We start from the raw sequence: 24,194 nt of genomic DNA on the forward strand, positions 1-24,194 counted from the left end.
CTTAAAGTGCGGTGCCCAGAACTGGACGCAGTACTCCAATGTTGTGTAGAGGGGGAGTATCACTTCTCTGGACCAGCTTGAGATGCAACTTTGGATGCACGACAAGGTGCGGTTGGCTTGGCTGGCTGCTGTCTGGCATTGGCGGCTCATGTTTACCTTGCAGTCAATGACTCCAAGATCCCTTTCCACCTCTGTGCTCACAAGGGGGAGCTCCCCAGCCTGTATGTATGCTGTGGATTTCTTCTCCCCAGGTGCAGCACCCTGCATTTATCTACATTGACACCCATCCTATTACCATCCGCCCACTTCTGTAGTCTGTCCAAATCTAGTTGCAGCCTCTCTCTCCCTTTGAGCATGCCTACCTCTCCCCATATCTTGGTGTCATTGGCAAACTTGGACAATGTGTTTTCCACCCCCTCATCCAAGTCACTGATGAAGATGCTGAACAATGTAGGCCCCAAGACCAAGCCCTGGGGGACCCCACTGTTCACATCCTGCCAGGTCGAGTACAACCTGTCCACCACCACTCTGGGTGCGCCCCATCAGCCAATTTTGACCCATCCAACTGTGTGGGCATCAATGCCACAGTCGCTCAATTTATTAATGAGAATGGGGTGAGAGACCGTGTCAAAGACCTTCTTAAAGTCCAGAAGGATTACGTCCACGGCGACACCATCATCCAGGGATTTAGTTACCTGGTCATAAAAGGCCATCAGGTTGGTCTGGCAGGACCTGCCTTTGATGAACCCATGTTGATTTCCCCTGGGCATGATCTCCCCTGCTGGCCCCTCACAGATATGCTCCTTGATAATTTTTTCAAGGATTTTCCCCAAGACTGATGTGAAGCTTATGGGCCTATAGTTTCCTGGGTCCTCCTTTCTCCCTTTCTTATAGATGGGGACATTAGCTAGTTTCTAATCTCCAGGCAGCTGACCCATGGACCACAATCACTTGTACAGCCGGGCCAAGGGCACAGCAATGACCCCCAGCAGCTCTCTAAACACCCATGGGTGGAGGGTATCAGGGCCTGCAAATTTAAAAACATCCAGCCCTTCCAGAAGATCTCCAATTACTTCTGCACAGACCCCAGGCCTGGCAGTGCTATCCCCAAGATTGCCCCTACTTGTGGTGGGAGAGCTGTCCTGGTCTCTGTCCAAGAAAACAGAGGCAAAGAACTTGTTAAAAATTTTGGCTCTCATCTGGTGTAGCCACAAGATTACCACTTGAGTCTAAGAGGGGCCCTACATTGCCCAGTGACCTCTTCTTACTCCCAATGTATTTGAAGGATTTTGTTATCCTTAATCCTGGTCACTAGCCTGAGCTCCACCCCTACCTTGACCTTCCTAATGGTGGTCCTACACTCATGGGACAAGGAGGAGTATTCCTCCTTGGTGATGGCCCCTCTCTCCCACCAAGTATACACCTCCCTTTTGGCCCTCAGGGATTCTTGAATGCCTTTGCTGAGCCATGGGGGTTTCAGTGCACTTACCACCCTTCTCTCTCTCATGGACTGACAAACTGAGCTTGGAGGACCGTCCTATTAAAGGTACGACCATCCCTCATGGATTCCCATATCCTCTACCTTTTGGGCCCTCCGTGCCTCCCCCACTAATCTAAATTAATTGAAGTTGGCCCTTGTGAAGTCAGGGGCTTTAGTCTTGGTGTAAGCCCTCGCTGCAGCTCTAGCAATCCTGACCATTTGGATTTCACTTTCCTCCCCTCCCCATTTCAGAATCCCAGGCCTTTCAGCTTATTACAGCCATATTAACACTGTGTGAAAGTGCAAGAAGTATAAACCAGAGACAAAATTAGAGACAGCAACAGATGTTTTTTCTAAGTAGTAGCGGTATACTTACAGCTTTGGCTAAAACAAGGGTTTCTCTCTAATTTGGAGCCTGCAGCAAGAAAACATCTGGGCAAGATGGTTTCTTTGACTTTCTTTCTGCTGCTTCCTCTATGTATCTGGTTACGCTTGGTCATGGAGTGAACTTGACAACTAAACATCATCTCCTACAACCTCAAAGCACAGCAACTGATACAGTCCCCTACATTATCACTAGGGAACAAACTGGACAGGGGAAGATTAATAAAATTGCCTAGAAACAAAATGACAATACAAATACTGCTGAAAGATAGCTGGAAATACTCAAGTTTTAACTTCATTGCAGCATAAAATGAACTCCACTTAATGCCACACCACACTAAAGAGGCAAAATGCTTCAAATATAACAGATAAACAAAGCTTGAGTCATCACATCCTATTGTACTGTTTGTTTGTCACAGTCACACTGAGAGGGTCATAAACAGTCACTTGGTTCACTGTGACCCGCCCCAACCTCAATGTGCTAGTTTCTCCATCTTTTGTAACTATTAAAATTAAAGTCTGAATTAAACCTTGAGAGAGAAATTGTAGAGCCATGTAAGAGCACCCATTAAACATCAGTGTGCATCTCCCCGTTTCTTTATGAAGACCTTTGAATTGTTTAACAACTAAAAACAGTTTGCTGATTAACCGTTTGCTGATTAAAGCCAATGGTTGATCTTATAAAGAGACTTGAAAATTCTATCAAGGTTATTAGATCACAAAATACAAAGCGATTATAATAGTTATGGACCGACTAGGGTGGAAATAGGGGCTTCATTAATGAAGTGAAACAGTGGACTCATGTTTGCCAAGTTTCTTATAGTCTTGAAGATCCATTTTGCAGACTAAGGATTTCAGACTGGAGATCTGGATCATGTTTTCTTTGCTTAAGGGATTGATTTAAATTTGGGTTTGTGCTAAATTTCAACCTCCAGACCTAAAAGGAAAAAAAAGCATTTTTTTTGTTAAAATTGTGAACCATGTTAAATTAGAAGACACTATGCAGCAAATTCATTTTTTACTCAACTAGGCAGGAAATAATGATATGCTTTCCTTACCTTGAAGTATTTCATTACAAGATATGAAAGTACTTTCAAAGTACTGCAGCTCAAATCAATAGTAAATAAAAAGGGCAAATTTATTTTTTAAATAACATCTTTAATTAAAGTTTTTGCAAAGGCAAAATATTAAACTTAAAATAGGTCTTAGTACATCAAAATACTAAGTTCTCTAATTGTATTCCAAGCATGGCCTTCGAAACATAATATCCTGTATATCACAGAAGAGCAACCTTGATCTGCAATTGTACAGAATGAATTTTACAAACATAATAAATATATTTACCCCCTTACACATAACAGTATATGTACAACAGCAGTTGACAATAGTAGCTCAGAACAGCAAAAAAGGATATTCCCCCTCTCCGTGTTTTATTGGTACCCTATTGCATACTGGAGCAAGTAACATTGGATGGCTGCACGTCTAGCTAATCCAAGGTAGTTCCTTCCGGTTTAAAAAAGTTCCTTTTGTTCCTCAATGTTCAATCCAACGGAGTTGCAAAAAAAACACAAAAACAAAAAACACCCCACCAAACCAACTGCCTTATGTTAACTGCTTAAGGAAAAAAAGGTGCAAATATTAGCAACCTGATCTGCCAGAAACAAAAGGCCTGGTTTCTGCATATTTCTCACCTACTCAAAATAATGAGAACTAGGTTTATGAATCCCAGACAGATATGTAACAATGTGCTAGTTTCCCCATCTTTTGTAACCATTACAGTGTGAATTAAACCTTTAGAGAAAGACTGTAGAGCCATGTAAGAGAGACCATTAGACATCCAGTGTGCATTTCCCTAAACCTACTGTTCTAGGTCCTGAACATTATTGCATTCTATAATAATAATTATTAAAAAAAAAATTTTAAAAATTTTCAAATGGAAGGGGGAGAGAGAGAGAGAGAGAGAGAAAGCTCTAGTAGACAAGGTCTCATTTTTAACTCCTGCACTGGAATTACAGAATTGTATTCTGGTAGTGTTTTATGGTGACAATTGCTGCTGAGTATAGACAGATTATAGGATTACTTTTACAAAAGGGAAAAAAAACAACCCAAGACCTCAGAAGTTTACTCTACCCTCTTAACTACAGCAAAAAATAGAAAGACATCTATAACAAAGGTCTGTTACATCACATTTAGTATGTTCTTTGCTCTGTTCTAGAAACTGCACTTCAGAACAGCCTCATCCCCTTAAGAATAAGCTATGACCATAAATGTGTTCTTGTAAAATCATGATCTGTAAAAAATCAGGGGAATGACTGTTGTTGAAAAAGCAGCTTGCGATTGCAATGCAGGAATAAGGTGGATGAGACCTCAAATTTTGCCACTTACCACCAACAGTTGGGGGAATAAAGTTTTATACATTTTATTTAAATAGTCCAATATAAAGTTCCTTATGAGACTAAATCCTCTATTACCCTCCTTAGCAGACAACATACTTTTGTTTCTTTTCAACTTAGATGTGTTAAAATGATTGCACACATTAAAAAGCCAATATAATTAGAGCTAAAATGTTGATTTGTGATTGAAGCATTGTAGGAAGTCTACTCTTAAGAATCCAATAAAATAACCATGCTGACAAAACAGGAATATCTGCAAATCGAAAAAAGGCACAAGACTCCGAACTTTGTCCAGTTGCTCTTTAAAATTTCCATTAGCCATCATGGTTAAAACATTTAACTATGAAGTTATCTTTCCCCATCTAGTCATCTTAAAAAGGTGCTCCATTATCTGTGCAAATCTAAACAAAAGCCCTCTTGAAACCGTTAATAATACTGAACTATTTAAAAAGTGAAGAAAAAAAAAAATCTATTTTCTACTTTCAAGAAAAAAAATAATTTAAATGCTATGAACATGGGAATCCCTTGCCCTCTGAAAGGAATGGTTTTCTGTGGAACCTAATGAAATTGTCTGTTCAATTACAATATTAAAAACATGATTAAAATTCAAGTACAATAATAAAATTAAGCAAAACTATATTCTTACATCAAGCTGCTACAATAAGAAAATTAAAATGTGCTTTCTGATTTAAAAAAGGAACACTTGATGTAGCAATAAGAGCACAGTTTGGTATGTTTATGTTTGACTGGCTTTTAGAAAACTTCACAGGTACTTCTATTGAAAGACCAATGCCTCATCTGCCAAGCATACCTTACAATTAATATACAAGATACCATGCAAATACAGTTGGTTTCTAACTTCCTTGAAAAGCTTAAAGTCACCTTTAAAGCTGTAGTATTCCTTAAAAATAAATAAAAGGCTATGCAGTTTCTACTATAAAATACTTGGGCAAAAGACCCTAGATGCAAGAAGAAACTAAATATCTTGTACAGTAATCTGGGTTCCAGTAGTATAAACAGGAATCTGTAGCTAAAGGACTTTTACCGATTCAACTGTGCAACATAGTGGGATTTGTTCTAAATCATTTGGAAGGCTAAATAACTACTGGTAAATCAGCATTAGTACTACCCGGAGATGCAAGAAGATGCAAAGGAAATTATTAATTAATAAACTGGTTTCACTGAAGATGTACACAATTTAAAGTATGAATAGTGGTATATGGAAACAAAACAAGATTATTCCTTTCTACAGAAGAAAAAGTAAATACTATTCAGAGAGAAACCTTTAAGTCCAGAGCCAAAAATGTATCCTAAAATGGTTACAGCTTTAGTTGGTAATGAATTAATAAGATCAGAAACTAAGCTTGTAATAAAGCCAATAATGTATAGACAGGTGAATTACTAAAACAAACACAAAACCCTGACTACCTGTGAATTAAAGGACAGCAAAACCACAGGTCCAAACATAACTACTCAGTTTTCTTTCTTGCTACATATTGTGGATCTCCTCTATGCTATTTGAGACTATGAATGCACTTGGAAAATAAGTAGAGAGCAAAAATGAAAGCAGTTAATATATACTGCTGATTAAATATTTTTGATTTTGTTAAATAAAAAAAATTTCAGTTTCATCCTCCACTAGAAGAAAGGCCAAGTAAAGTTGTAAAGAGTCTACTTTGCAGTGTTCCTCTTGTTTGAGTTAAAACTTGCTTCCTCTGTTGGTTTTTACCCTCCCCTCTCCCCTACTTCAGGTAAGCAATGAGAACATTATAGTTTTATCTTGAAATGGTGAGCCACACAGAGCATTCACATTCCTCCTCACAGATGTCTGACTTAAAAGCTACATTTCCAACTCCTCCTTCGTTGCTGGAGAGGGACTGAATTTCTGAAAGACTGATCTGAAAGAAGAACCATTGCATAAGGAAAAGATGTTTTGCTTTTCATAAACAACATTTGTGATAGGCAAGTGCAAAGGCTGTTACATTAGGTTTAAGTATGTGATGACTATTTCTGCATTACCAAGTCATCCTTTTTATTAAGTTACTCTTGACAAAATTTATGATCAATGCTTCACATCATTCGCCATAAAGCTATGCATCACTAGAGGCTTTAAAGACATTAACGGCAGCACACTTCAAATTACTGGTAAGACTATACAAGGAGAGAAAAAGCTCTGGGGTATTTTTATAACTAAACCAGTCTCCTTATTAGCAGAACTTCAGCTGGGTATTAAAAGCTTATATATAACCTCTCCCTAACACACAGATTCAGAGTTCTGTCCCACCCATATTTACGGATGCCTGGATTGTAAAAGTACTGAGCAAGTGAAGGAATGAATATAATAAGCAATCAGAATGCCTGCAGTTTTCAATCTGAAGAGTCTTACAGGCCTTTTAAGCAGCAAATAAAAGCTACCGTTGCATTCTTCTCTGCTCCATCAAGCCAAACCACTCTATCAAATGCTAAAAGTATGTTTAAAAGAGTCAAGGGGCCCAATTTTTTGAAAAAGATTTATAGGTTTTCAACACTAAAAGAAAAAAAAATACAGACCCAAAAGGTCAAGGTATCACTCAAATTAAAATGGTTTTAAAGTATAAATTATCATATTACATTTTGTAACTGCTAAGAATAAGAATTTCTTGGAGGAAAGAGGTGGGGAGGGAAAGAGGGGAGGACAGGTGAGTGAGGGAAGGAATGAAGGAAAATATGTAGATAAAATTATACATGGCCATAGTACAATTAAAAAGTGTTTTTCTTATAGAAGATAATTAAAATTTAAACGCCTTAATTCTTACCCTTCTGTACAAAGCCTGCACACACAGTTTTAAGCAACATTCTGACCATCTTCACTATCAAAGGGAAGTGTTCAAAGCAAAGTTTTGTACACACAAAGCATTTTCAGATTATTAGTATATCAAAAAGGAATTCAATCAGTGGAGGAAATTTTAAAACCTTAACCCAGGGGGAAGAAAGGGGAGACAAAGCCTTACATGCTAATTACCAGCTGTAGGTTCTTGTATGCAGAACTGATAATCAAGGTATTCCTAACACACAAAACCAGCTCCCAGACAATGCTAGTTGCTACAGTCCCATGGCTTGCCCACTGAAGTAGTGTCTATGTTGCCACGCTCTACCTTTGTCCTGGTAGTTTTGTTTATACTGTACTTTTCTGATGTGCAGAGATAAATTTTGGTTGAAATGCACGTCCAAGTCTCAACCTTTCCTGCTTTTGCTTCTTTCTTTTTTTAATTTTGGGGGGAGTTTTATGCTTTGTCTTAAAAACTTCACCATTCCGCATCTCCAATGGCTTTGGAAAATACATAATCTCTTCCATTAAGGTTCATGATGCCATCCTTGAGGTGAAATTTCCACTTGTTTTTACTTCTATGGATCTAAAAAACCAAAAGCAAAATTAAACAAAAAACATCAGAAGCAAGCAGCAGCAGCAGCTCAGAACTAAGTTTACAAAGGTGGAAAGGAAATCAGTAGCCATAGAAGTTGATGTAATTGTCCCAAACAAGAGTTGTCCACAACAAAGCATCATTGCATATCTAGCAGAATCTTCACCTTATTTTCCAACTGAGGGTGAACAATCAAAGGACAACAAAAAATACAAAAACTAACAACAGCAGGAACTGCAAAAACAAGAATAACCATTGTATGGAAGAAAGCAGGGCGGGAAAAGTGCTGCACAGATTCCAGGGTGCTATGGGTGCTGGATCTGGCAGGGGAGGTGGGGGGAGAACAGGGAGGACTTCAAACCTGATTTGACCTGAAAACTAGCATCACACCACCAATCCAGCCCAAGGGGCCAGATGGATTTGAAACCCTGCTTGTAGAGGAAAGAACAAGAGACGGAGCCTGACTCTATACCCCAGTGAGGATGATACTCCCGAGAGAATGAAGAGTCTTGTTTTTTGGTCCTTGCCAGGACTATGTATGCATTGTACAAGAGACAGACCAACAATAGGAATACCCCTAGCAGTAGGGACGAGAATACAGGCACCATTTAGGAATTCAGCCACAAACATTGCTGATGGGGGGGGGGGGAAGGAGGAGACACAGACAGGGACACGGGACTCAGACATTCCCCAAAAATATTGTTTGTGCTCCCTCCCCAAATGAGAAGCAAGAGAGGACACAGCAATTAAGACAATTATGTGGATTATAGCTAAAGCTTAATGATCAAACTGTATATTTTGGTTTAATTTGTTCGCTGCGCACACAGAACGGATACGTCACATTTTAATTAAAATGTTCTCACTCAAAAAAAAGTGTAGAATTTTTAACAGTTTGCTATACAAAGATTCAAATGCTCATCTTGCCAAAGAAATCAACATTTTTTTTCCTTGAAAGATTTCTTTTGGTGGATTTTATTAGTATGCTAGCCAATAAGCATTTATAAAGATGACAGCTACAGTGAAATATAGTGTTATCGTATGTCCAGGCTTTCCCCAGACATGTCTTTTCCCTGCCCTCATGCCCAGTTTTTAAAATGTGAGCAAGTGTCCAGGCTTTTGTACTTTCTCTGCTTTCCTGGGGATGAGCAGTGTGGGACTGGCTCTGTGCACAGGCCCAGCAAGCTCCCAGATAAGACGCACTGAGTGTGCATGTGTGCATGCAGGAGCTGCATGGGCAGCAGGGCTGGAAGGGCACGGGGCTTAGGAGTGAGGGGCAGAGGCAGGGCATGAGCATACATATCACTGCCCCTCCTCCACAATTAATTATATACTCCACCCCCTCACAGGTATCCTTTTTTGATACTGGAAATATGGTAATCCTATACGACTGACTGCAGTATAGCAGGTATGATGCTTGTGGAACTAAGCTTGTTCAAGTAGTGATTTGCTTCTAGTGGAGTCAAATCCACCTCACCTTTGCTGAACTGAACCTAAATACATGCATGCATTTCAGGGCTGAAGCTGTACCCAAGGGGAGTATAGTACTAAAAGAGAAACTGACCTGAGAGAACAATGTTCACAAGATTAAGTATAGCAAGGCCCAAATCTATTCTGGTGCCCAATTCAATTAAAAAAAACAAACCAGAGCTGGGCAGCTCAATTCCTTTGAGAACATCAGAAGATACAGAGAAATTATGCAAGCAAACTATCTGTTTTCACTACTGCACATGCACTTAAAGCATAAGCTGGGGTGGGGTGGGGAGTCCAATTTGTTTCTCATTCATTAAAATTTCTAGGTCTCTACATAACAAAGACAACTTTTATCCTTTTTCTAATGTAATCAGTTCACTGTGGTCTTATTAACCCAGTCTTAAGCCAAACAAAGGAAGGAAATCTGCAATAGTGAATCCCTTTTGCCCCAATTGCTTAAGCTGAACAGAGTTCATGAGTCTGTTCTATTATACTCCGAAGGCTCTCTTTTTATTTTGGTCTCATCCTTGAGATCAAGGCTCTTAACAGAAGGTCGCTACTACATAAGAGATTGAATGGCTCAGCAGAATTGAGCAAAACAGAGAAAGGCACCATACTGCCATTTCAAATCCAGCTTTATAGCAAGCAAAATTCATTCCGTTAGTCACCCATGTAGAATGCTTTAAAGGGTCTCAGTGGATAGTCGTCCACATTTAGATCCATCTACATTTATCCAATATAACCACATTTAGTACTGACACATTAGCGGTTTCAGCAGGCATGCCAAAGGTTTTTGTAAAAACACTTCATTCTCTTTGCCGAGGTGTCACAAACACACCCTAAGGCTAGGATTATTTTGAGATTTACAATATGTTTAGACACATCTGCCCCAAGGATGGTTAGAGTAACCTCGTGTTTGATCTAGTCCAAAAGCTGCATTCACTCATTTGTCATTCTTACCACCACAGTGATTCTGTTGTGTTACATGCAGACAGTATAACGTGACTAAAATTTTGGGTCACAGCTTAACCAAGTTACAGCTAGGCCTCTGCTTAGGAGCTGTCTGTCAAAGGAAGAGGGAAGGTGACACTATTAAGGATCCTCTCTCACTGTTGGGACCTTGAACTGCAACTCCCACCCCTTCCCCTCCACTTACCAGGTGGGTGCTGTGTCTGCCCCTCACTCCCAAGCCACAGCCCTCACAGCCCTGCAGCTGCCCCTCTCCTGATCCACGGTACCCTGCATCCTGCCAGTGTGCAAGGACCCTCCCTCCACAGGCCCCCCCCAACCACACACATCAGAAATAGCATTTCATGATGTATATGCTATATCTCTTAAGAGAGTTTATCTTGTGACTTTTGACACAGTGGGGTTGGCAATACTGTATAGGACTTGAACGGGAGTGAGGGAGGCTAGAGGGAAGAAGAAAAAAGAAAGAGTGAAAAACAGAGAAAAAGATACTAATGCTATTGTTTAGAATACTTTACCTTATCATACTGGCACACCACAACATTTTCTGTATCAAATAGCTCTTGTCCTTCCTCATCACTCACATCATCTTCACTGTTAAGGGGCTCCTGAAAAAGCAATTTGCAAAGTTTAAAACTAGTTAATCCTCAGTCATTAAGTTTACAGCTATTACAGCCATCTTTATTATATGCACAAAACTATGTTCTGGCTACATGCATGAGGACAGAACAAGAAACTGAGCTGCAAAGTTAGAGTCTCAACAGTACGCTTAGATGTGCCTGTTGCAGGACTCCACTGTGCCCGAGTGCATCCTTTAGGGATTCCACTTATGCCTTTAGCCATCCCAAGGTGGAATTTCAGTTTTCCCCACTTCTGAACTAGAATATCTAGGCTGCAGTATCTTGTGAATCAGCCATTCTTATCCTGCAGTTGTCACTAAATTAAGGCACCTACAACTTTCTCTTTTTAGAAGCCTGTGCCCAGTGATCAACACACAAGATAACCTTCTTGGCCAGGTACAGAAATTACACTTTTACAAGTATAAGTGATCAGATGGAAGTTTGACACAGACTGGTTTAAAAGTGGCATCACCTGGTCTAATATCTGTCCCCTCCCCCCATGAAAAGGCAAGCACGTTCTGTTTACTACCATTCTGAACAATGCTGCTTACAGAAAACTGCATAATTTGGATAGATTCTGCCTCAGGCTTTTTGAATGTTTGTACCTAGCCCTTAAAACCAAAGCATCACAAATCCACTCTGAGGATATTAGCCAGGTAATACCCTCACGAACCACTAGATAAAAGATACTCATGCTAAAATTTCATTTTCCAAAGTAACTCTGGCATGTAGTAGCACAAAAGTGCCATGAACTTTCAATTCGGCTTACAGGGCTTAGTTCAGATAGGTACTTTTTTACACCAGCCTCCATTATGGAGGACTGGATATTTGTATCTAGTACTGGACTACCTTCCTTATGCAGGCTCTTCCAGTTCCTTCCCATAGGTGTGTTATTTGCTATAACCTTTACCAGAATGTCTGCCCAAGAACGGAGAGGTTGATCCCCTCTGAGAACAGTCCAGAAGAACAACAAATTCCTCTTTTGTGCAAAAAACCATTTTAAAAATAGTTTAATATCTACTGAACAGGAGAAAAATCTTTCTGTAAATTCTAATATTATAAAAGCCTTAATCTGTCTGTAATGCTTTATTTCGCACTGTTTGGTTGTCTGAAACAACCAATCAGTGCTCCAACAGCATTCCAAACAGGAGGTGGCGGAGCAGAGGGGCAAGGCCCTGCTCCCTGCAGGCAGCAGTGACACAGCAGTCTTACATGGGGCTGCATGGTGGGGGGGGAAGAGACACGACACTCCATCCCTGCCCACCCTTCTACTGCCCCATCATTCTTGACGGGCAATTGGCTAGCATCCTTATATATTCCCTCCTTGTTTTTCCTCATTAAATGGAGGCAAATCTGAATCCCCCACAGCAGTGATTCTTGATAATACTGTGCCAGTTAATCTTTAAACAGATAAGGGAAAGATGCACTGAAGCAGTGGTGCCCAGCTTGCAATATATATGCCACAAGCAGCACAGGCAATCTTTATGTGTAGCATGTGGCAGAGCCAGGAGGGAGCAGGCTAAACCATGGCAAATAGGGCAGGAAACAAAAAGCGGAGTGGCAGAGTGGGCAAGGGAAGAGGGTCTGGGTGGCACTCAAGGAGGGTGTGGGGCTCAATTTGTGGAATGCCTATCAAAAAAGTTGGCCCCCACTTCCTCCACTCTTTCAGGTGGTGCTTTAGGAGCATCTTAACTGATAAACAGAGCTGGAACTAGCTCATTCAATTTATTAACAACAACTCGGGTGAACAGATGAGGCTAAACTAATAAAATGCTGAGGAGACCCACCCTTCTGATGTTAATTTCTTAATAATTCTCAGAAATTCCACAAACTGACAGAGTACAACTGTTGTACCAATATCCAAAAGAAACACAGGACAACATGGGCAAATGTACACTGGTCACCCTACAATCAATTCAGCACAAAAAACAGCTGATAAGGAATTCAATTGATCAAGTAAAAGATGATTACTCAATTTATGCAAGTTGACATAAATTTTCCAGAGAACAGGTCTTGTCAAAAACTTGGTATCACTACTTGATGAAAACAGAAATTTGGTCAAAGGAAACTGCACATAATAAGAATTTTGTAAGATGTTTGATACTAGACAATATTCCTATTAAAAATTGTACTCTACAACATCTCTAGAACATATATTGAATATATCTGAGGACTGGTAAGTTGACATCCCAGAGTAGCTGTTAAGAGGGAATTATCCTTAAATGGGGCCATTCTAGTTGGGTTCCATAGAGACTGGTAAATCACTACTGATTAAGTTCACAGATACAAGACTGGTGGTATTATGAATAAATTAGGACAAGAGTCCTAAAAAGTTTGGTAGCCTGGGCCTATTTAATAAAACCAGAAGCATGCACTCCTATTCCTAAATGTGGAAGCTAGCTCCATCTGCAGTATGGAGGACTGTCTTCTGGAAAGTAGCTCTGGAAACTTTTTAGAAGTTCACTGTGAACAAGTTAGTCAACATGAAATCCCTGTAGAGTGCAGAGGTCAAAAAGGGCAAAAACCTTAGTTATGTTATACTGTAAGTTTACCTCTTCAACCTGGCCATCTTCACCTCCATCTTTTTCTTTGTCTTCCTCTTCATCATCATCATAATCTTCTTCCTCATCTTCTTCTTCTTCAGATGAGGTGTCCCCAGCTCCATCAACTTGAAGCACAAGGGGTGCTTGGGGCTGCGCCTGTTGTTGCTGTGCCTGTGGCTGACCAGCTGCAGGAATCTGTGCTTGTGCTGGGGCAGGAGCTGCCACAGTGGTGGGTATGACCTGTGTTTTATTTCCTGTAAACAGGATTTGCTGAGGCTGAATGATTACTCCCGTCTGTTGGGAGATTCCTCCAGGGATAGGAGCCAAGACCTGACAAGAGATTCTAATGTAAGTAAATCATTGTGCATATTTGACAACAGAAGTGTTGTAGCTGAGACTGACCAGCACATATGAGAAACGAGGGCTGCCTATACATGTGCTCTGATGTGTTTTAATTGGAATGCATTGGAGCAGACTCAATTAAATCAAGTCTGCTCTGCGTTCCAATTAGAATGTGCAGCATTACACCTATTAAGTCCCTGTGCATTTAAAAGTGGCCACCAGGCACTTATCTAAAAACTCATGGAATGCATGCATTTTTAAACATACAGGGGGGTTAATACATGTGATGTTGTGGCACTTTAATTAGAGCAGCTGTCCAGAAACCACTCTAATTAAAATGCTCCCCCTTCCTCCCTCTGAGCATGTGTATAAAGTAGCCAAGATCTGGAAGTAAAGTATTACAGTAGAAGCCAGGTCATTTGTCCAAGTTCACAACCTGCTTAATTCATGACAGGTTGACAAAACAAGGGCAAGCGGCTAAGTTATTTGCTGTTTTATTTCAAAAGGATGCCACATCTTCACTCAGAAGGACCTCATCATTCGTCTTGCATAGCCGATCAGGAGAAGCAACATGGTTACCCGCCCTGATGGGCTATATTTAACCCCTTGGCTACTTCACACATCCTCATGTTTGTAGGGGGCTAAGGAATCAAAGCCTGCAAAGAAGCTGGGTGGTACTGCATATATTGTATTACACCAGTGTATTGTTGGGAGAGGTCAGAGAAGCATTCAGGCAAGTACTATAAGCAGAACCGCTTACAACTGAAACCTGCCATCAAGTCGCATTGTTTAGAGTAAAAGCACTTTTGTGCCCCGTTTCTGATAGCCAAGCTAAACTTTCTTTTAACAAGGCAGTTCATCCTTCATTATTTATAAGATTTACTTTTTGCAACTGGCACAAATTGGAGCAAAAAAGGTTATGACTTCATTGTCCTATTCTCATGCATGTGTGTAACTACAATAGTTAGGCTGCAAGCAGCTGGGGGGGAAATGTTTTAATTCAAATAATTTGAACTGATCTTATTAAAATACCTCATTTAAAAACTTATATGTACCTAATATTTAGGCCAAAGTATGTGACAGTTCCCCTTTGATAAGGTATTATTTTAGAACCCTGTTAACCTCAAGTGTGCATTCTATCCTGTGGCAAATTTATTAGACACACACAAGTAAAAAGTGCTTTAAAAAAAAAAAAAAACAAAAAAAAACCTACACTGACTGCTTAGTTATTTGCCACAAGGATTTATACTCAAGAGGTTACATGCATAATTAACTTGGAAGGAAGAGACACATGAAACCAATTTAAAGATCAGGAGGATGAAAACCAATGTTATTTGATACAAGTGTTTAGTTTTTAATTGGTAACACTGCATACGGTAGGTAGGAAGACCCTTCAGAGAAGTTCAATAGAATTTAACTCCTAAGAAATTCAGTATAAAGTTCCCCATTTCTTAATGCAGTATTTTCCAATTTTCAGAGTCAGTACTGGCATATTTGTAATGCATTTTAGACAGAAGAACACACACACGTTCTCAAAATGCAGACAACAAAAGAATTACTGTAACAACTTTTGCAAGGTTTGGTTTGTTAGGAGCCAACTTACGCAAAAATGTCGCTTTACCTGTTGTATGACAGGTGCTTGTACACCACCAGCCTGCATCTGTGGTATAACCTGTTGCTGTAGAACCACTGGCTGCTGTGGCTGAATGATATACTGAGCTCCATTTGCAGTTCTAACTACCTGCAAGATCTGGCCTGCAATGGAAATAAAATTATTCAAAATGTATATATCCACATCTAAAATTATATTATGCTTAGAAGCAGGTTTCTGGGAGAAAGTGCTAAGAAAAAAAAACAAAAACTTCAATTTATTATTCCACGAATGAGAAGAAGTTGAGAATTTTAAAAAGTTATTTGAACACTTAAACACACTGCTGCTTCAAATGAAAGTTCTCAAGGAGACAGTCCACAGCAAGGGTGGCCAATCTATGGCATAAGTGTCACAACTGGCACTGGCAGCCTCTGTGTGGCACAGGAGAGATAAGAGGGCACAGGCAGTACAGCAGGAGATCACAGATGGAGCATAAAGCAAAAAGCAGGAGATTGGGCAGAGGAAGGGGACCAGAATCGCACTTTGAGGGTGCAGAGCTAATTTGTGGCACACCAGCCAAACCTGGTCTACAACACCCAACCATGTCTGCAAGATATGAAGAAAATATTTTTATAGAAAGTTCTACATGAAATAAAACAAATTTGTAAATGAATTAAGTTTTCCAAAATCCAATTACTGCTATAGTAGTTACCTGAATTTGTAAGTATTTGCTGAACAGGAGTCACACCAGCAGGCAAAGCCAAAGTAGCTGCAGTAGCAGCAGCACTCTGAAACGTCAGAAAATATGCTTTTAACTATCAATATTAACAACAATGCTTCATGTCATAAAATACTAGTTGAAAACTAAAAGAACATCCATAATTTCTATGGATGTTTACCAACATTTATTCATGAGTACCTATGTTATTAAAAGGGACATGATCAATAGTTAGCATATGCATATTATACTACTTTGTAAGTACAATTTCACATTTATTAGCTTTTATTTTTCTCCCTTGATTCTGTATGCATTACAAGAAGACAGGATTCTGTTGGTTAGCAAGCTCTGATAAAAGTTTAATTCAACTATGCTCTCCCTTCTGGTTGGCTGTTAAGTAGCAGAACATAATATTTTCTTGTAAAAAATATATATAAATCATAACATGCCTTTATTAAAGAGTTATTAGATTCTGTTGTTGTTAGTTTAAACTATGTAGAGAAGGATTTTCAAATGTCAAAGGATATGGACAGAAATTACATATAAACTAGCGCAAGTGATCAGAAACTGCTTCAAGTCTGCAACACAACAGAAGTTCAGTGCATATAAACCACTTTCAAGATGTCTGAAACTGGTTTAACACAAGCCTGGATGGATGCAATAACACACTTAATGGATCTAGGTTAAGCTAGTTTATTAAGCTTCTGGTCTCAGATCCCTTCCAGATTCAAGTCAACTCTCAGTCCTTTAGGATCCCAGGATGCTTTGCACCATCCCTGTAAATACCCCCTCACAAGGTGGGCAGGCTAGCCTTGGTCCAAGCTGTCTGCTCCAGCAGAGCAAGGAGATGTGTTCTAGCACCCACCCCGCCTCCCAGCTTTTGGCCTGGGACACTGCAGGCATGGGGCTGCATTTTCCAGAATCAGAGTGAATGTCTGTTCACTTGCTTATCAGTTCAATCTATGCAGCTTAAACTAACCTGCAAAGATTGAATCAGTTCAGCCTTGGGTTTTTTGACTTTTTTTTTTTTAAGCCAAAAGCATATGGGCATGCAAACTCATTTCTGTACTGAAGAATGCATCACCTTCAGAAAGAATTATTAAAAAAAAAAGAGGTCCTCTAATCAATGTCTTACATTAGTTTAATAAAAATATGGTATGAAAGAGCCTGGCATTAGGATTCTGCAGTCCACACTCCAAGAACGACCGACTAACCTCTCTGGATATGTTATCAGAATACAAAAGAAAAAAGAACCAAAGCTTAGAGTTGACTGCTCAAGAACTTGTAGAAGAATCCTAATATTGTACTCAAGTTACTGCATGGAGATTTAGAAATCAAAGAACTTGCATTTGTACTTCACGGCCACTATTTTAGCATCATCATAAACAAACAAGACAGGTATTTATCATAAGGTTCAATTTTACCTTAGAGGTCCACTGTATAACTAAGAACCCAGATGTGGGCATACATCTTTGATGTGTATACATATTTAGTTCCTTTTAGTTTAAACTGTCAAACAAATGCTGAAAAAAAAAAATCTCAAAGTAGTCTAAAAAAAATAAACTAACACCCAAATTGTACTTTCTCCTTGTGACAAGGTATTTAGCAGAATACAGTCTCATTGGAATTTCACATGGCCATGCTGCGAGCGCTTCTGCTATAACCTTCGACTCTCAATATCTGGGCTTCCAGCCATTTGCCCCAGTCTCCATGACACTGAAGCAGGGTACTTGAGTTGCATTAAAGGCTTGAGCAGGGAGAAACAGTCAGTTAGAGAGACAGGGTGAACAGCGCAGCTGTCTATAAACAAATATGGCATGTCCAATGTGATTACAGACAGGCCGACTGACCCACAGAAAAAAAAAAAAAAAATGGAGCATGGGTAGAGGTGGGTAGACAAACAGACAAACTGCTAGACAGCCAGACACATAGGCAAGACAGATGGGAAAATGTGTGGGAAGATGGAGGGTCTGGAATGGGTGGGTAGATGGGAAGCAGTGTAGAAACAAGCAGTGGACGCTAGGTCCAGATGAGCCACCAGAAGGCCCCAGGAGCTGCTTCCCCCAGACAGGACAGATGAAGCCAAGGGATTGGAGCATCAGGATAAGCAGCTCCAGTATGGACCTTGGGTGACCCCACAGTTCCCTGCTGTCCTGCTCACCACCTACTTACACCTCATGCTGAATGGTGGCCCCAGTGGGTCTGAGCTGTTGGCTGATGCATTATACTAGGGAGCTGATATTTTCTTCCATTAGTTGGGCAAGGGACCCTCATGTGGGGCACTGGGAACAAGTGTCAGAGAGGCAGAGACATTGGGGCTTGGAGAACTGAGCCCTTATATAAAACTACTGGCACAAGGGCTGTGGGGTAGCCTTAGACTTACCAATCCTCTTAAGCTTTGAGTGTTCTCCTTTGCTCTCAGATTAGAGGCCAATACAGGACCAGGGATATGTGCCCCCTCTGAGTCTGCCTTAGTGAATGCTTTGTGCTATTCACAGAAGATTTAAAATTGCCATCTAGGCTTTACCGTCATGGCCCGCCAGTGCTTTGGGCTCCAGATACTTAATAGAGGTTTTGATTTTTTTTTTTTTTTTTTTTTTTTTAAGTAGACTTTCACTTCACTTTCAGGCAATAGGGCTGATGTCCCTTCTGGCCTCAGTCCTTGCATTTGTTACCTCCCTGCACTTCTGTATTTGAGACGAGATCCTTGCCATTGCAAGATATCAGCTTCTGTGCTGCAATGGACAAGAAGCCCACCACTAAATGAGATGGTGGGCTTTTTCCTTTGGAGGTCCTTCCTCACTGGAAATTAGCCTGAAATGACTCACCAACTTGTGAAGAGTTTAAAGGAAGAGCTGGGGGATGGTGATTGGGTGGGATTGTATGCGTAAAACAGCTTAAAAACCCCTGCTAACTTCCTGTCCCTGGGGTAGGGGGCTGGATTCCATCTTCCGAGGTCCCTTCCAGTCCTAATATCTATGAAATCTATAAGAGTCTTCCTGGATTTAAACTGAGTCGAGACCCAAAATAAGTTCTTGTATTTTATTCCAAGACAAGCATTTCGGAAGGAAGGAAGTCAGAACCATTCCATGCATAGGTTGACTGTCAGAATAGATCAAATGCAGTCAAACTGAAGCTTTGCATAGCTTTTAAGTTCTACTAGACTATATTAGTTTTGAGTTTAGGCAGAACATTTGTAGCAGTATGTGAAGTGCTTCAGGTTGTTGTTCTACTTTCATGTTGATTTACAAACTTGCAAATAAAGAGAGAAAAGGATTTAAAACTTTATTATTGTATAAAACAGGGTGTGTTTTGTGTTTGTCTTGTTTTTAAGAAATCTTACTAACAGACTGATGCAATTGTTCCTTAGACTCTCCCAAATAGTAATAGTTGAAGCAAGCTACAGCTTTTCCCACCAACCCTTCATCCTCCTTACCAAAGAAAAATGTGAGCTGTCCTTTACTTTTACAGTTACTAAACTATGTCTGATAACTTGAATTTCTCTGACAGATTGTTTCTTAAAAGCAAGTTTCTGAATCTAGTGTTTATTTTATGCACTAGCTAGTACAGATTTTAAGCACTAGCTATACAAATTCTGTGCTGTCCTTTACAGTAAAGCATGTCAACTTTTATTAAGGGGGAGCATATGCTTTGACAGCCATTTATATTCTGTGAGGTATGACTGGACAGGAAGAGCTAGGGGAAAAAAAACAAAACAAAAAAAATCAACACACAGCAGCAGGGGCATGGAAATAATCTTTCTGCTTTCATCCATTGTTTTTTTACATGGAAAATAAAGCAGTGATCAGCAGCCTCCAGTTGATCATACTGCTTAGTCAAGTGGGACTAAGATCTTAAGAGAAGATTAGTAATCTATCAGGTGATGGGCTAGTAACCAACTGCTAATTTGATTAATAATTCAGTTCTCTTTACTGTGCTTTTGTATATACAATGAGGGTGTCCAGATCACCGGCTGATGTTCTCTAGCACCCCATTTTAGACTGAACTAAGTTCATTTGACATAAATTATGGTCTGGTTATCTTGGGCTACAGAATTACAGACCAAACTTAATGTCAAGTAATGGGAAAAATATTAATTGTAAATAATGTGTAAATGGTTAGATTGAACTTTTTATGGAGTCAAAACAAATGATGATCAGAAAAGTTGATTCAAACTCCTACAGAGTAAATTATGATGACTTTAAGATTTACACTGTTTCAGAACGACCTTCCTGCATCTAGTAAATACATCAGAAGATTTGTACTATGTTAACAAAGGGACTGTCTGTATTTGAAAAAGTCAACACCATACAGATTTGCACCAGTGTTAGTCTGACCCCAAACCACTCTTAGTCTAATCTATATTTACAGAGGATCAAGCTAAACTCCAGACCTGTTGACAAAGCAAGCCATGGATAAATAGCTTGTGCTGTCAGCAAAGCAGTACAACTCAGACAGCATTCAGCTGTGCAGTATCTTTTGGGGTTTTTTTTACATTTCAGATGACTCATACCAGATTTTTCTCTCTACCATTTAATCAGACCATCTTACATAACACTAGCCTACTCAAGGTTTACTTTAAATTCTTACCATCCCCGATGCATTCATGTGCTGTATCAGCTTGGAATCTGGCACAAGAACCTGCTGCTGAGGTGCTAGAAACAAAACAAAAAAGCCAGTGTCAACTCAATGCAATTTGGATAGAATCAATTCTGAAACATGGTCATAAGAAGGACAAACAAGAAGCAGTCAGAAGTACTGTTGTGCTATATGCCCTTTACCATGAAATACTTGCTAGACATGCACACGTATGTACGGTCTGACTGTCAAAATGACCTGCCAGAAGTCCTAAAAGGAGAGGAGAGATGGCTATCCAAATTAGATCCAGACAGTATTCAGTAGCTTCCTCGCTCTGACACTTCTTTAGGGAACTTGAGGGCACACCCATCACCCAACATTTTCCAAACACAAGTAATTCATCTGTGATTACTGGTGACTTCTGGGATTTTAGGTTTAAGATTTAAAAAAAATGTTTAACAAGGCAGTGATCATAATGTCCTTAAGTGGAATTGTAACTATCCAATCTGGTCTTGCTCCCAGGAAGACGATGATAATCAAGTAGCTTCAGCATTTTGCTTCAAGGTTTAAAGAGATAGGAGATCCCTTCTATTAATGGACAATATAATATGAAATGGATATACCAATGTTTTACCCAGATGCATGGATTTGCTTATACTTTGGGTTGTGACCGCTTTAGAGCAGACACGTTCTTCTGTATTGATACATACCTAGCACAATGATGCATAAACTAGGAATTTCCACAATACAGAAAACACTAATTTTGCTGAAAATCATAACGTTAAGACAGCATACTGTAGACTCTGCCACATTTTATGTAGAAAGTTTTAGGCTGTTTTTATACAACAGGGTATAAGTATTTGCTCCACCCAACTTAAAACTAATATGATCCAGCTTTAAAAATCTTAGATACTTAAGGTAAAATCTAATGCGAAGTTTATTTACATGATATACTGTCAAATTTGACAGCATCTTTCCTCAAAACACACTCCTATACATGTACAACTAGCTGGGCTTACAAGTTAGCCAGTGCATTTTTAAACACAGAAATTTTAATATGGAAGTCATGGCTCGCTCTTAAGAGGCTGTATATAAAACAATATGGTCTACAATACCCCACTTATTTCCACAGACTTGATGTTTTATACGATTTTTAGAATAGTTTGTCTGATCATTAGAACAAATCTGTCTCCTTACTGAACTCTCTCTCAAATGCACATACAACAGCAAATCCCAGATCAGCACGCTAGGTGTGCCAATACCTACAAAATAAACCCAGTTTTCAAATACAAATCCACAGGGTTAGAGACATCCTGACATGTGGGCAGGGGGTGTCATTGTACAATAGAAGAATTGCTTTCGCTGTAGCAACGTGACTGAAAACTAAAAGCTGGCATCTTCTGAGGGATGTCTCCAGTTTAATGAAGGTTGAGAATCATTGATATACAGTACTGCTCCAGTTGTGGGATTGACCCAAGCTAGGTCAACTTAAGTTTTCAGGTTCAGTTTTGGAGAAAAAGCTGTTTTTCCTTAAATACATATCCAGGTTTCTGAAGAGGTAAAGGCAAAACTAAGACTTCATGCAATTACAGCAACATTGTTTGGGGCTGGATTAGGTCAGCTCTGTACAAAAAAAAAAAAATGCAATTTTTATATTTTTTTCTGATAAAAAGGATTGAGCGATAATTGGAACAATATGGTTTAGGCAGCTTGCTTGTAATAGTAGGATTGCAAATGCCACTGGGATTTACATCATCATAATAGAAGACAAAAATCATTGCTTTGAAAAAAAAAAAAATATCCATGTGAGACTTGGCAAACAATACAAGAAAGAAAAGGGAATATACTGAAAACTTCATCTACAGAGACAAAAGTAAGCTTCAAAGACTTTATCCTCCCCTAGATTTAGTTTCTCCTATTAAAACTGTTTTAACTAGAGCCTTTCAGATATATTAGTAATTCAGCCTAACCTTGCTGGGATGCAGGAATAAGGACTTGTTGTGGCTGGGATTGCTGTTGCAGTGTCTGCTGTGGTTGTGGTTGAGGATGATGGTGGTGGTGGTGATGCTGCTGTTGCTGTTGCTGCTGTTGCTGCTGAACCTGCAACAAAAGCTGCTGTTCTTCTGAATGAAACCCATCTACAGCCTTGGACTGCATCAGCTTGTTCTCCCACAGCTGGTTTGAGAAAAAAAAAAGTGTAACACATGGGTGTAATTTTCACTTCGTTAAATGAAAACTTTGCTAAATTTATGTAGTTAAATTTGGTTCTTGTTTATCCCTTATATTAAAAACTCTGCCATTGATCATTTATACATACATAAGGTAGGGATATGCCCTTCTCTAGGGCAAATTAATAAAAAGAATAAAAGGAACAAGTTATGGGAATTAAAATGTCAATTTAACTTTGAGACTACATCTTCTCTACCCTGAGTGAAAGATCTTTATTACAACTCCACATATGAAAAAGCAAGAAAGCAGAGATAACATGGAGGCTCCACTTCTAGGTAAAATGATTTTATTCGGTTGTCCGCATGCACCTCCATTCTTTCGTTTTCCTCTCATCCAGAAGAACGGATCTTCAGTAACGCTGCTTTAACCTATTTTTCTAGAACTTCTGAAGACCTAAAGCCTCAAGGAAGAGGACTCATCTGGTAAGCCTTCATCAGAAGCTCTCAACAGAACAAAGAATAATGGCTATGTAGAAGCATCTATAGGCTTTCCCTCAACACAGTATCCACATTCTTGATATCAGGGCCTTTTTGATACTTTAACTTTTGACCGCAGCTAACAAGCCTCCAAGCACAATACTTTCAGAAGAGATGCTGTGGCTGCTACTCACCTAATATAAAGGCATAGGCTGCAAGATCATCTTTTCTTTATAGCAGCCTACAAGAAACCAGGAATCTTCATCTCAAGTCTTAACTATAGTGCCCTTCTTTTATAAATCTTTCCAGACCCTGGTTTTCTTCTCTCTTCACCCAATCAACCTTTTCCTATTCTTTTTTTCTGCAGTGAAAACCCACTTTAATGTAGTTAACAGACAAACAAAATCCTTCCCTTCCAACCTGTCTTCTCTCTCCCCTATAAAACAAAGGACCCATTTCATAGGACAACAGTCTCCTTCTGTCTGCAACACTCCTGTCTTTTCTTAAAAGGTAACAGAGTTCAGGATTCACCCCCACACCCTCCATCCTGTATTAAAAGCATAAACCCGAGGCACTCAAGCCACCCCAAGTTCTTCCCCCACCTCCCCCAATCTACTATTGAAAACTGGTTTGTACTAGGGCTAAGCAAAACTTCAGGTGCCGACTCAATTCAGAGGAGATTTGGCCAGATTTGGCGGCCAAATCTCTGAATCGAGTCGGGGACCAGTTAAAAGGTCTGAATCAATTTGAAGCTCTCTGAATGGGTTGGAGAGCTTCTGGAGGGGCTGGACATGTTCAAGTCAGTGGGTCCAGATGCTCTGCACCCCAGGGTGTTGAGGGAGCTAGCTAAGGTTATTGTAGGGCCCTTGGCACGGCTTTACAAGCACTCGTGGTACTCAGGCCAGGTGCCAGATGACTGGAAGATAGCTAACGTGGTCCCCATCTTCAAAAAAGGGAAGAGAGGACCCGGGCAACTATAGGCCGGTCAGTCTTACCTCAATCCTAGGGAAACTCTTTGAGAAGATCCTCAAGGAGCAAATCTGTGATGGGCCGGCTTCAG

At 39.9% G+C, this 24,194-nt stretch overlaps 1 protein-coding gene across 1 annotated transcript in view; it reads right to left on the reverse strand.

Moving 5' to 3' along the window:
- Window positions 1–3,001: 3,001 nt before the first annotated feature.
- STON2 (stonin 2) overlaps window positions 3,002–24,194 on the reverse strand; it is a 171,563-nt gene continuing 150,370 nt past the window's right edge. The window contains exons 10-16 of the mRNA XM_019551141.1: window positions 22,460–22,664; window positions 20,502–20,566; window positions 15,906–15,981; window positions 15,224–15,357; window positions 13,270–13,590; window positions 10,616–10,705; window positions 3,002–7,649 (exon numbers count right to left, since the gene is read on the reverse strand). Of these exons, the coding sequence (XP_019406686.1) occupies window positions 7,542–7,649; window positions 10,616–10,705; window positions 13,270–13,590; window positions 15,224–15,357; window positions 15,906–15,981; window positions 20,502–20,566; window positions 22,460–22,664 (999 nt within the window). The 3' untranslated portion in view covers window positions 3,002–7,541. The remainder of the gene's footprint in view (window positions 7,650–10,615; window positions 10,706–13,269; window positions 13,591–15,223; window positions 15,358–15,905; window positions 15,982–20,501; window positions 20,567–22,459; window positions 22,665–24,194) is intronic.

Source organism: Crocodylus porosus, unplaced genomic scaffold (assembly GCF_001723895.1).
Source record: "Crocodylus porosus isolate Cpor-Errol unplaced genomic scaffold, CroPor_comp1, whole genome shotgun sequence".
Taxonomy (NCBI): Eukaryota; Metazoa; Chordata; order Crocodylia; family Crocodylidae; genus Crocodylus; species Crocodylus porosus.